The 13,522-nt window shown below is 38.9% G+C and overlaps 1 protein-coding gene across 2 annotated transcripts in view; it reads left to right on the top strand.

Annotated features, from left to right (window-relative positions):
• Positions 1–13,522, top strand: part of FAM13C (family with sequence similarity 13 member C) — a 135,497-nt gene that overhangs the window by 107,591 nt on the left and 14,384 nt on the right. Inside the window, exons 12-16 of one of the 2 annotated variants that reach the window (XM_086752834.1) lie at positions 3,970–4,120; positions 4,511–4,576; positions 9,786–9,996; positions 10,942–11,080; positions 12,462–12,543. In XM_086752834.1, coding sequence (XP_086608960.1) covers positions 3,970–4,120; positions 4,511–4,576; positions 9,786–9,996; positions 10,942–11,080; positions 12,462–12,543 — 649 coding nt within the window. The remainder of the gene's footprint in view (positions 1–3,969; positions 4,121–4,510; positions 4,577–9,785; positions 9,997–10,941; positions 11,081–12,461; positions 12,544–13,522) is intronic. The other variant, XM_086752835.1, reaches the window with a different exon arrangement.

The following is a 13,522-nucleotide window of genomic DNA, read 5'->3' as shown; positions in this document are numbered from 1 at the left end:
AAAGCTGGAATGAGCATAAGATCTGAGGTATTTCAGCTGAGATCATTAGCTGATATAATATGCCATGGCTTAAATTACTTCAGTGATACTGATTTTCCATATAATAGCTTACTAAAATTTAGGATGATACCCACCATAAACTAACACTTCCCTCTGTATGTATTTTAGCTGCTTGTATTTGCTTCTAACATGCTTTGCAACTTCTTTTAAATGACCAAGAGCAGAGATGGCCCAGTTGGGCCGCAGGAGCATGTCTGGACCATGAGAGAGTTTTAAGTGTCGTATGCACAGGCTGCTTCATCTCCAGATTAGACATATTGCTGAGTGTGTGCAGCACAGAAGAGTACACATCCTTGCCACTGTGACAGGACACCTGCAGTCACATCAGGGCTCTACAGGTACTGGAAAGTACTGGAGAATTGGGGGGAAGTTGGAAGGGGTCAGTAATGAACTTAGTGGTTAAATGAACTTGGGAGGCTTGAGAAGATGAAGACAGGGCTCAGACTCTGTTTTTCTCTCTTCTTGTCTTCTTTTGCTGGCAGTTGGTAGTACGTTGGCCTGCCCCTAGTGAGCCCTGGGATAGAGGACCTACTGCCAATTGCTGATATATGGCTGTGTCCCCTCCCAGAGCACCTTGCTGCTCTGCCTGGGCTGCAGTTGCAGAAATGAGGGGTCGCACTGCTCCTGCCACAGAGCGGGAGGGAAGAAGCTGGCGAGATCCAGCCCAGCTGCCTCTGGCATTGCTGGTACTTCAAGGAGCCCTGTGACAGGGGCAGGACAGGACATGCGACAGGGCAGGCAGCAAGGTCAATGCCTACCGTTTACTAGGACTCTCCTGGTGTCCATCAGCTGGTGACCCTGGGCAGCTTTGTGTTTGGCCTTCGCTTAAAGCTATGTCTCCTTACATGTGTTCCCGTAAATAGGTGGTGGCTTTTATAGTGTGCTGTGGCAGTACCATAGTACTCAGCTGTGTTTTAGGAGTAAGACAAGGTTGATGGTGTGCTCCAAGATTCATCATCTCCCTGGTAACATCAAAATGATCAAAGCTACTTAAGTCTTTTTCTCCCTACATCAAATCCTTGTCAAGGGCACATTCATGAAATCATATAAGGTATTTCTATTATTATTATTATTATTATATGAATCTTTTCAGTATTTGTCAGTGACTGGAAATTTGCCATCCACCCACCTTCCACAGATGGGTGAAAAATATCATTTAGAGCAACTGAATATAAACCAGCTGGTGAATTACAGCATAAGCATTGCTGAAATACAGTGTTTAACAATGTCGTCTGTGCGAATGCCTCTATGCTGAACTGACCATAAATATTTATGTTTCATAAGAAATAGTGGTGCAAAGCTAATGTATTTTCTTGATATGAGAATTTTTTTTTGTCAAATACTTGAAGTAACAGTCTGTGAAGGTTAGGTACTTTTCTCAGTTATTCACCTCTCTTCACCTTGTTGGTATGTTCTTCTGGCATGTTTGCCTGTTTTTCTTAGTTGCCGTCAGCAGTTCTCATGATAAGGTCCATGCTGGGGTCAGAGTCCTCGCTGGTCTGTAACTGCTGTAGACATCTTTTGCTAGATGGCATTAACGACTGTAAAAGGCTGCCTGTCTGTTGTGGTAACTGCTCAGCCATTTCATTTGGGTCTAGCTGGGGTGAGAGGCAGTGGAAAATGAGGCCAACCATGTCGTGAAAACTCTTGCCAAAACAGTGTCATGGGTACGACTCAAGTCAGCACCCTTCTTTTGACAAGAAAAATTCACTGCCACCTGAAAGCTGTGAAAGGTGAGATAGTTCCCATCATTCTGTCTCCAATTAAAGAAAGCCCTGTAGAAGATTAAAGTAGACTTTGAAAGTGCCTCATAAAAGCTGCTCAAATTGATGGTAAGAAGTCAACTAAGCACATCAAAAGCAGGAAGCCAGGTGGAGTATTGCTGGGACTACAGCTGGCTGACATGTAAAATGGGCACTAAGGTGATGCGGCTGTAAGCAGAGAGGCTGAGTGAATTTGTTATATCAGTCTTCACCAATAAAGCCCATGCTGGGGACGTTTGCACACCTGGTACAGTCTTCCTAGCAGACAGGCCAAAGGAGCCAGATCAGTTTGAAGTAATAGATGTAAATATTGGACCAAACGGTGTCAGTAAGTGACAAAGAAAAGATGCCAGTCATTCAAGAGTCCTGGAGAAACTGGGGTGTGAGATGAGGCACTGCTGGTCAAGATGGGTAAGTTGTCCTAACAAATGGCAGCTGGGCCAGAGGATGGTTGCTTGTTAATGCAACCTGTACCTGGGAATAGTAAAAGTATCTTTTGTCCAGGTCATAGAAACCAGCTCTTTATCATGCCATATTTTTAAAATAATAGTATTACATTTAGGCATTTCATTACGAATCAGTGCTTGATCTTGCAATAACTTTTTTCCTGGTATTATAGGATGAGATATCAAAATGTATCTTGACAACAGATGAGAGGAACTTAATTCTAGAATAAATACATAGCACAATCCATTTCTTTGCTCATATGTCTCTAGTATCAAGCTGCTTCTGATAGGAATGGTCAGAGCTCCTGTTTGCTCTGGGACCAGAAGGAAGGTGTTTCTGGACTTCCTTTTTGACCTAAGCTGAGACCAAAGTCCACGTGTTTGATTGTAACCTAATCCATTTTGTGGAATGGGACGTGGATTTTGAAGCACTCCTGACAGCACAGAGAGCGTCACAGGATCTAGTTATGGTGATCTTGTGCTTTTTCAGAACCTCTCTGTTTTGAGATTTCTTCTAGAAAGAGCTACTTTCTGCTCCTTTTTCACTGCCTGAATTCTATAAAAGGAATGAAAGGATTAAGGCTGAAATCTCCCCTGCTGTTCTCAGCTAAATCAGTTTCCTTCTTTCTTTTTTTCAGGTCTTTGACAGAGTGGGGAAAGGAACTTTTCAGGGTATAAACCTGAGGAAATTTTTTCTGTTGCATCTCAGATTTTTATTTTTTTTTTTCAGAAATTGCTTGTCACAAATTATGTACCATTTGAGTCACTTAAAATTTTACGTATAATTCTGTGTGTGCCAGCTGTGTGATTATTAAGACAGCCTTGTGTGATTTTGTTTTATGTTGCAAACTGTATTACACTTGAGAGAGGGGAACTGAATGTGTGGGGTATGGGTAGTGACTCACTTGGCCCAGTCAGATGGTGATTAGGGCTTTCACAGCATTTACATCACAGCAAGATGCTTGTGTCAGATTGTGCAGCTGAACATCGCAGGCAGCATTAAAGATTGAAATGAGAGATGGACCAAGCGTGACAGAGTAGCTGGAAGTGATGTTACAGATAACTAGCCTTGTCCTCGTTGATTTGTCTGCAGCAAGTGACAATGATCTGTTAATTTTACTTTTGCAGCTGATAGGAAATGATCTGGTTGCCCTGCAGAAGCAGCAGCAACCTACAGAAAAGCTACGTCTATGTAAAGAAGTATTGCTGAAGAAGCCAATTAAAAAATACCTCTTCCAGGAATCCCACGAGGGAGTGTGTTCTCAGTAACCCTTTGTTCACTGCTGCGTACTGCACAATAGGCTGGCGAGGGAGATTTGTTTTTTTATGAATGGTAAATGGGGAGGGACATAATGTCATCAGATCGTTATGTCAGCCCAGTGAATGAAATACTTGCTTAGTGTATTGCTTCAAGACCAAGAAAAGGGACACCATCTCAGTTTGGCTTCCTAGAATAAATCATCTTTTGCTGACGAAGTCGTCTTTCCCACGTGTCATGAATAATCCATGTAAATTGGGACTTAAATAACCACAAGTCAAGAAACTCGTAGAATAGTGCATGTTTGTTCTCTTGCACATCCTCTCAGAGCTGCTAGTGGAACACCCCTTTGCAGGCGCTGCTGATGGGCTCAGTGAGTTGAAGAGCTGTCGCTGTATCCTGTTGTTCTCTATCTAGCCCAATGTTCTGCTTTTGTCTGCAGAATTCTTTGTTGAAGCTACAAGCCCTTGAAACCGATCTGTGCTCTGCGTTTTTGCCGACCCAGGAAGAAACTCCTCAGCTGCCGGCACCCAAGGATCCAGCCTCTTCATCAGTCCAAACCAGCGTGCAAGCTGATGGAGCCAGTTGTGGAGGTAAGCGATCGTGTCATGATGTGTTCTCATTTGCAATTATAAAAAAGCCTTGTGACTTGCAGTTTAATATCAGATTTGCAGTCCTCTGGGAAACAGTGCAGAGCTAATGCAAAGCACCATTTCCTGAGGCAAAGGCTATGTAACGTAAAAAGCGGGGAGAGCTGTTAAAAGAATGTAAATGGATGGCTACAACCTTCTGTTTTTCTGAGAGAGTCTCTTGCTTTTCAGACACATTTTAAGAATCCTGATTTTTTTTTTTATTTTCATTTTAATCTGTTTTTTTTTTTTTTTTTTGTTCAAGTAAATTTATGCTCTTTACCTCCTATATTTGTATTGTGTGACATCACCTGCCATATCATGTAATTCCATTTCTGTCATTCTTTTTGTCAGAGCAATATCACTTCATTTTTCCTATTACTGATTTTAATTTAATGCATCAGCAGAGAAATAGCAAAGGTGAGTTTTACAGCATGTGGATTTTAATCGTTTATGAGCCTGTATTATTGCATCTGGGCAAACTGTGGCATGTTCTCTCTCCCTCTTTCCTCAATATGGAAACCAGTCCTTTGCAAATAAATAGCCCTAAGGCTCGGCACTATTTTTGTCAATTCATAGCTTGTAATCACAGGGTTGGCAGAGTCGTGATGCTCAGTAGAAGAGGAATCACTGTGAAAAATAGGTCAAAGGCAATATGACTAATACATCTTGCAGACAAGTGACATGAATACACAATACCTAAATCATTTACCATGTATGGTCTAAATTAAGGCAGGTCAGTAATCCCTTTTGCAATGATGCTTTGTGTCAGAATAAAGGCTGGGTTCAGAACTTGTTTCAGAAGCTATTTGCTTAGAATTTTCAGCAAGAAATAACAGTAAGTTATTTACCTAAAAAACCACAAATGATAGTGTTCTACTGAAGAAATTCTGAAGTTTGACATTTGCATTGCACTAAACGGTATGTAGAATCCGAGTCATTATAGAGATGATGGAATGTAAAAAATACTAAATATCTTTGGTTTTAGCTAAAAAAAAGAAAAAAAAGGATGCTTTAGCCCAGCTAGGCAAATACCTGGATAGCTCTTGGAGACAGGCATGGAACTTGCACTGGTGCTGGTCCCTTGGCGTGGATCTGAGGCAGAGACAGATCTCATATCTGTGCTGCACAGGCAGAGACATTTTGCAGCCCACTCAAAATCTGCACTATTTTCCTTTATGGCAGGGTGGGATTTCCTCCTTTTCCAGTAGTTTACTGAATTATTTTGTTCTGGTGGTTTCATCATTCATTGTTAGAATGGTTCATGATTGTTTCCTTTGCTTATTTTTGCTTTTTGGATTGGATTTTTTTTAATTCGTACTGTTGGTGACCCCTGCTTCTGATACCCTCTCTAGCTCCTATTTGCCTATCTCCAGCTACACAGGTCACACAGGGATGATGTAGCATTTCTCTCTCACAGTTCAGAGCTTGTGCTTTAGTTAAAGCTTACTTATTTAATGGGTTTTAATGTATGCGCATTCCTGCTAACACCTGCTTTGTGGTTTGTGTTTTGTTTTTTTTTGTTTGTTTGGATTTTTTTTTTTGTTTGTTTTTAAGTAACTTGCCATTTTTCATAGATAGAGCTAGCCTAACTCTCTCTTAAATTACTACTGAAATCTTCTGATACATTCTGTTTAGGTACAGTTTTCACATGAGACTGTTGGCTATTTCAGCTTGAACTTGGATGAAGTCCAGAGATTTGTACCAGGCTAGGAACACAGTTTTTAGAGGATGTGCCACATATGCTGTGTCTCTAGTTATTAGACTTTGCTCAGGCAATAAAAATTTTAATACTAACAATGTACAAATGTATTAGTTTTAAAATAAACATGATTGTGTAGTGTATTGAATTTCTTTTGTTTCATATCCTAGTCAAAAAAAAAAAAAAAGTATATGAGTGAACCTAGAACAGTCTAGTAAAATGGCAGGGTATTTCAGAGATTTTAAGAGATGGACAGTAACTCTTACCTCTGAGCAAAGTCAGCAATTTCCAATTTACTTTTGAATATGAAAAAACTTGAATTAGAGCTGGCAAAATGAGACCTTTAGGAATTGCGAGGGAGTGTTAAGCTAGGAGTTTTTTAAGGGGAAAAAAGAAAAGCAGAGTGCGATTTTTATAGCTTTTGTGTATGAGTATACATCAAATATGTGACTTGAGCAGTGAGCAGCTGAACTTAACTACAAGGTGTTCTAAATATCTTTTAAATTAAAAATTCTGGTGCTAGCATTCATGGATATGATGTGTGAAGGGATGAACACATTACATCTGCATATTCTTTTTTTTAGATGCAACAGATTTCGGTGTATTATTGTTTTACCTAAAGAATATCACATGTAGGAGTATAGACTTGTACCGTATGACTTGTCCTATGATTGAAGTCCACATTATGAAGCATGCTGCATGTTATAAGATGCTAGATCTTGGCTTTAAGTCCTGTAGTAAGTGCAGGCGAAGGGGCAACATACTGGCTTGACTAGGTGGCTTTAGTTCCCAGTTTTGGCAAAAACAGAGGCTAAAATTAGATCAGACACATGAACATAGGTAGATGTTTGGTCAGTTCATGGGCTACACTCAGGATAATGCTTATTTCTGCTTACACAGAGCTGGAATCAAGATGATGGCCCTAAGTTGTAACTAAAAATGAGGTTGGTTATAACTGGTCAATATCCTGAGATGTGCCACTGTTACAGGAATCAGGCCATGTAAATGAATCAGTTTTAATAACTTACTGACCACCTCTGGACAGTAGGTAGTAATATAATGCATCTGTGGTAGGGCTGAGATTAAAAACTTTCCTGGAACCATATCAAAGTTGCACCAGTTTGGAAGCTTTAGTAGAGCAATGCAGTCAGGAAGCCCTGCTGCCAAGGGAATGGAGAGCTCTGGCCTTTGGGAAATACTCCCAAATTCACCTGGCGTGCAGGTTGCCTCTCTTTCATTTGCTAGCTGAATAAAAAAAACCTCCCTGAGCTCCCTGCAGCTTTGTGTGTTTGGTTTTACACTGGGGCTGCTCCAGCCACTGCTTGTCCTTTGCATTTATCTTCTAGGAGTGTTTGCTCTTGAATGTGCACTTCTCTTCCACTTCTGAGGCTGGACTGGGCCTGGTAAAATTGCCTGGTTGTAAATGACAAAAGGAGCAAATGTGGTCTATACCTGGTCTATGGTCTGTCACCATACAGTTTAGCAGAGTACAGACTCCTCCTGCAAGAGGAGGACTTCTAAGTCCACAGAAAATCAGACTGCAAGTGTTGGAAACTTTTTTCCTGCACCTATCATACACAGACTGATTTTTTTTTTTTATGACATAATTTTCCTTTCACAGTGAGAAATATGCTAATATGACTATAAATTATTCCTTTTGGTAACAGAGTATAAGAAATAGTGAAAGTATTCTTAGTCAACGTACCTCACGGTGATTATATGTTTCTTTAAGTTCAAAGACAGTGAAATAACAGGAAGTCAGTCAGTTTCTTCTCATTGACAATGTTGTTTTTGAGAAGTTAAAACTAAACCAAAACACCACCAAACCAAAGCCCAACAAAAACTATTAGTTTTTAAAGTGTTATAGCATAAGGAAAGATCAGTTGTCAGAAAGGGAAAACACTCTTGTTTGCAGAATAACACTTATTCCAGCCTGTATCACTGCATGTTGTCTGTGTACACAGTTTCCTGTGTTGGTACAGTGCTCTACCCTTGCTTCTCCCAGACACCTTTCTGGGCCTCTTCATGGGAGGATTTCAATCTCATAGATGATGTAGAAGTTTTGGGTGTTGATTTGGTATCTTGGAGAGTTGTGTTTGACCTACAGAGTATGAAGTACTTAGAAAAAAGATGCTACATTAGAATTAATAATCAAGTACATTGTCTCATTGTAAAAATGCTTAACGTATTTATGATTGATGGTGCTGTTAGCTTAGAGATAAAAAGTCACCAGTTAACTTTTGCACGACAGACTAAACCGTCATTCTACAACTGGATTTTTTATTGTCTGTAAAGCAAAACCAGTTGGATAGTGCCTGATAAAATGATACTTTAGGCCACAGTAACTATAATTTTTTAAAGCAATAGTTGCTCCCTATGAAGGGTGCCATTCAGAGCTCGTTTGTCCCTACTGTCCTAGAGCAGCAATAGGGATTTGTAGCTTCAGCATCTGTTGGGCAGAGGTAAAATAAAATGTATTATGAAGGTTCCATTGAAATCCTGAACGTACTACCCACTTACCATGGGAATGTCGTGTCCCATGTACAAAGGAGAAAATGGAAAGACAGTGAAAGTGAAAGAACTTTTATACTTGCTTGCTCTGCTGTGAGTAAATCAATGTGCAGTTGGTTTTCTGTGCAGTTTTAGACTTTCATTGAATGAAAAGATTCTGTGAAAGATATTAGAATGCATACTGTTGGAAATAAAACCCTGATAAGAAATAACACGTATGCTGCCTGGAAATAGAATTGATCTGAATTCAAAGGCGGTGTGTATATATACACACACATAATTTTAGAGGTAAAAATAATGTAGCTGGTGTAAAATATTGTGTACTATGAAAACTAATGTAGGGGAACCTGAGATTGAGCATAATATTTGCTTTAACATGCACTAACAGTTTTTTTGGGCGAGAGCTTTTATGAAAGTGTGGAGTTTCTCCCTAAAAATAAAATCTGCTTTAAACACAACTATCTGATAGCAAAAATACTGACTAGGCTGGATCATCCTTGCCCATTTCACCTCACTGAGGGTGAGGAAGAAGATTCAGTGGTTCTTCCTTTTAATGTACCCAGCTACAGCAAAGGGAAGGTAACTCTTGGTATCCCCTGGAGGTAGGCTCTGTAATGTGCCTGTTATTTTCCACGTTACTGATAAACAGAGTCAGTGTGATGGAGTTCACCAAATCCTACTTTTTCAGTCCAGAATAAATCATTCTGTCTTCTAGCTTGACCATCTCTATAAAACAAATTTTACCTTTTGAGGCACTGGAGGTGAGGTTTCCATATGTAGTCAAAAATGATATTAACGTAGAATCATAAGCAGGACTCCTCCAAGTAGCAGTCACTGCACACTACCTTGAATGCTATTAGTTGTGGTTGTTATTTTCATATCTTGTGTTCTATAGACCCGTGTGTATGTTGCTGCAAACCTTAAAGAAATTTTGCAGGATACTGCAAGCAAAACACTGGAGGTTCTTCGCATCAGGACATATTATAGTTTTGTTCTGACTTTCTCTTGACCAAAGGACTAAATGCTAAACCACAAAATAAAACTTGTTTTGTACATTCATCATCATCTTTAGGAATGTGGCTTTCAAAGGGAAACAGATTTATGAAAATAGAATTAATGCTACTTTTCTGGAAAACTCTCCATCTTTGTATTATGCTTCATAGTTTACAAACACACCCACCCACTTTTTCCTGTGGGACTCCAAAAGGCTTTATGCTAAGCCAGTAACTATCCTTTCTATTTTCTTATCCTCAGTATTATGTTCATCCTGCATGTGACACTTTGCTGAACTATTTGCTCTTTACTTTGAACACTTATGCTTTGAATAGTTCTGTAAGTATAGCTTTGTTTTTATCTAGGTAGCAAAATACCTTGTGAGTGACCCTCATTCCATCCTGGTCTATGCTTTCTTTCTAGAGTCTGTGCCAGCCCACAGAGACTGGCAGAATGACACGGACAGCAGCCCACAAGAACATCACTCCCTAGGGACCAGTCGACTGCTGTATCACATCACGGATGGAGACAATCCTCTTTTGTCACCACGCTGCTCTATCTTTAGCCAAAGCCAGAGGTTTAATCTAGACACAGAGTCTGCCCCTTCTCCACCAAGTGCTCAACCTTTCATGATGTAAGAAAATGTGTTTTAATTCTTACATATTTTAAATAATTTTTGTACAATCCATGAGCTTTGACTCTTTTTTCAGTTACTGTTATGTCATAAACAAGAAATGTTCATATTGTAGCATGTTTTGCCATGGTTAATTGCAATATCAGAAACAGGACCTGGCATTTATTCAGCTATAACCCAGTACGATATTGTTTGAAGTATTTGTTAATTATAGTTGGCAAGGTCAGTTTGAAATGTTAGTTAGTAATTAGACTGATGAGGGAATATAAGATAGAGGGCTACCAAGGTATAATACCTAAAATTTCATCTGTAAAAGAACTACAGCTTGAGTCATTCATTAGATACGAGAATGTCACAGAACATATGAACAGTCCATATATATGATCTCCAGAAACCAAGCTGTGAGTTTCAGACAGAAACCAAACTTTCTTAAAAGCTTATATACATAGCTGTCAGCTGCATATGGATAATGATCAGATCTCTTGATTTGCAGCTGTAAAAAAACCAAAAAAACTAAACTGCCTTCAAAACAATAATGTTTTTTCCCCAGTAATAAAAAAGTCACTGAGCTTACTTTTACAAATCATTGTCATTACAGTCTCCTATTACAGCTGGAAGATTTGTGAAGTAAGATGAGGGTATTAAATGTAAATACTGAATCAAGTTGAGACCTAGTAGATTAAACTGAAAAGTATTCAGAAATCCCACAATTAATAAAAAAAAAAGAGTGAAAGACAGGTGGTGAACCCATTAGGTTCCTAGGGGTACCTTCAAGCGAAAGCAATTATTTTGTGCTTACTTTGTGAAACTAAACTATCTCTATCCTATGAGAGAACCTAGCTGCAAATTCTGAAGTGCTAGGAAAGCATTAAGTATGCCTGAAACGAGGCACAGTCTATTATAGACAGTTCTTTGATGCAGCTGCTATGCTTTTGGCTTTTGCAGGCCAAGAAGTTCTTCTAGATGTAACTGTGAAGAGTGCAAAGAACCACAAACAGTAGCACAACTTACCAAGCGTCTTCAGAGTCTCAAGAGAAAAATTAGAAAGTATGAAGAAAAGTTTGAGCAAGAAAAAAAGTATCTGGTAAGATAATAATTGAAAAGATAAAGAGAAATATTACAAGAGGCAAGCAAGGATCCCTGTGTATTTAAACTTATGCAAAACAATAGGAAAAAGAGTGGTTTTGGTAAAATGAAATAGGGAAATCATAAATGAGGGAATATCTTTTTATCATCTTTCAGTGTATGCCGTAGCTCTGAGACTCTAATTTGTATTTTCTTTGGATTACCTTTGTTGCAAAATATCCATCTTCTAAATGTGCAAGAAGTGTGAATCAGTGAAACAGAGCTGACAGGCTTGTGAACCAAAATGATTCAAAATATTCAAAGCTACTTATTTACCTTATAGAAGTCATTTGCTTGGAAACTTGCTCTGCTATGCAGATTCCTTCATTCAGGAAGACTCCTGTAAACCTCCAAAGCACAGAGCTCAATAGAAGCTGACAGCAGAAACTAAAGAAATAAAAATTGTGGTGTGTTTCAGGTAGAGGGTTGTTTGAGGTCCATGGTGTGCTCTGTGCAGCGTATGCCAGATCGTTGCTCGTATCAAGCCAGTTTGTGTAATGCGAATTGTGCAGTAGAAATATACCAGAACATCTGTGATGCTAAGTGTACAATACAAAACAGGGAAGTTTGTGATATTTTATGACTACGTTAAAATGAAAATTCAGCTAATTGTATATTACCTTTTAATCTCAGCAATGACTGCAAAATTAAATGTACATTTGTGACTTGTACTGCCCTATGGTCGTCGTATATCTTAGGAGTAAAATTTCGTACTTAAACAGTCATCTCACTGTGACCAGAAAATAAATTATTTCAGAGGTTTAATTTTGCAAAACTGTTTTGCCATTTTAAATATCTGAGTTTTGAATATCCAGTGTAAATTGATTTTAATTTGGAGGCAATTTCTAAATGCAAAGAAAGAACTGATAGACAAAGCTTTTGTTGTTTTTGCAACCACAGCCTTGCGCAGGATTTTTTCATTTGATTAGTTAAGCAGTTCAGTTGAACTGTTTAAAGTGCTGTTTCCCAAGAGAATCCCTGTTTTAAAGCAGCAAGGACTTACCCCTGCAAGGGACAGAGTGCTTCAGTTACAATTCTGGAAATCATTTAGGAACTTGACTAACATGAGGTACTTGACAGAGATTACCTGACTTAAATGTTTGGGTTTTTTTAAGATCAGAACTGAAATACCCAGATCCCTGCAGCAGTGTGGCACAATGGGGAGAGACAGGGATAATAAGTTAGTGCTGTGATCAAGCCAAATGCTCTGCATGACACTAGAGTATAGCACAGTTGGAACTATGGATATTTTTGGCATATTGTGTGTGGATAGGTTTTATCTGTTTGATTGTATAACTGTCAATTCCTTCTTTTTTATTCTTCCTTTTATTTACGTTCAGCCTTCCCATGGGGACAAGACTTCCAATCCTGAAGTTCTGAAATGGATGAATGATTTGGCCAAAGGTCGTAAGCAGCTCAAAGGTACATAATAGCATGCTGTTTCACTTTATTGCTGAAGCTTTTGGAAGTATGAGTGTTCCTGGAATATTTTAGAGTTACTTTTCTAACCTCAGTGCTCTGCTTATTTTTCACTAGTGCGTGGCGATAAGTCTCCCAATAACAACAAAGATATTAGGTGATATGGCTTGCCTTCATTCCTAAAGGCAGGGATTAAAGTAAGCCACTTCAGCCCTCGTAACAAGGCTAAAAAGGGGACAGGGAAAAAGACATCGTCTCTCCCTCACCACTGTAAACATTCATGCAAAAGGCAATGTTTTTCTGAATGTTTTTATGAGTGTCTGAAATACAGAACTACCAAGTTAGGAGTGTCCTTGTAATAGTACAAATGTAGGTGCAAAATATTTCTTTAGGACCGAGGTTACACAAGTCTAAAGCTTTTATGTTTATGAACATAAAAATGGATCTTTCCCTGATGTTAGATTTGGTCTTGAGGGTCGAGTTTTGCCCTTGACTGTCTGCATACCATTCATTAATGTCTGTGGGTGTATCACATGCTTGCCCTTGGGGAGAGTGTAGCCAGGACTGATTGATTTATTTTAAATTTTTTTTAAGGCTATTTATAATATATCTAAATCTTTTCCCCATTATAAATGGATTCTCAGTACTAATTAAATTGTAGTATTATGCTTCATCTCTGTTTTGGTTATGGTTAAGAATGTAGATAAAGAGGGTGAGTAAAGCATTAGAAAAATAATCTTTCAGTAACTTTCATCTGGAAAGTTCTCCCTTAGATACTAGGCTGTGTAATTACTAGATTTTTTTTTTTTCCCCTTGAAGTTTGTGTTACAAATCCAGGAAGGGCAAATTAGTAGTTAACTTCCTGAATATGACTCAGCCATTGCTTCAGCTAGCCAGGGGGTCTAGCTTTCATAGACCAGCCTCACCTGCACCCCCAAAATGCCTTGATCCTTGATCACCCTTGATTTTATTATCCTGAATA

This window comes from Chlamydotis macqueenii, chromosome 7, assembly GCF_036417535.1.
Source record: "Chlamydotis macqueenii isolate bChlMac1 chromosome 7, bChlMac1.mat, whole genome shotgun sequence".
NCBI lineage: Eukaryota > Metazoa > Chordata > Aves > Otidiformes > Otididae > Chlamydotis > Chlamydotis macqueenii.
Note: the sequence above shows the minus strand (reverse complement) of the source record. Positions and strands in the feature narration are given on the sequence as shown.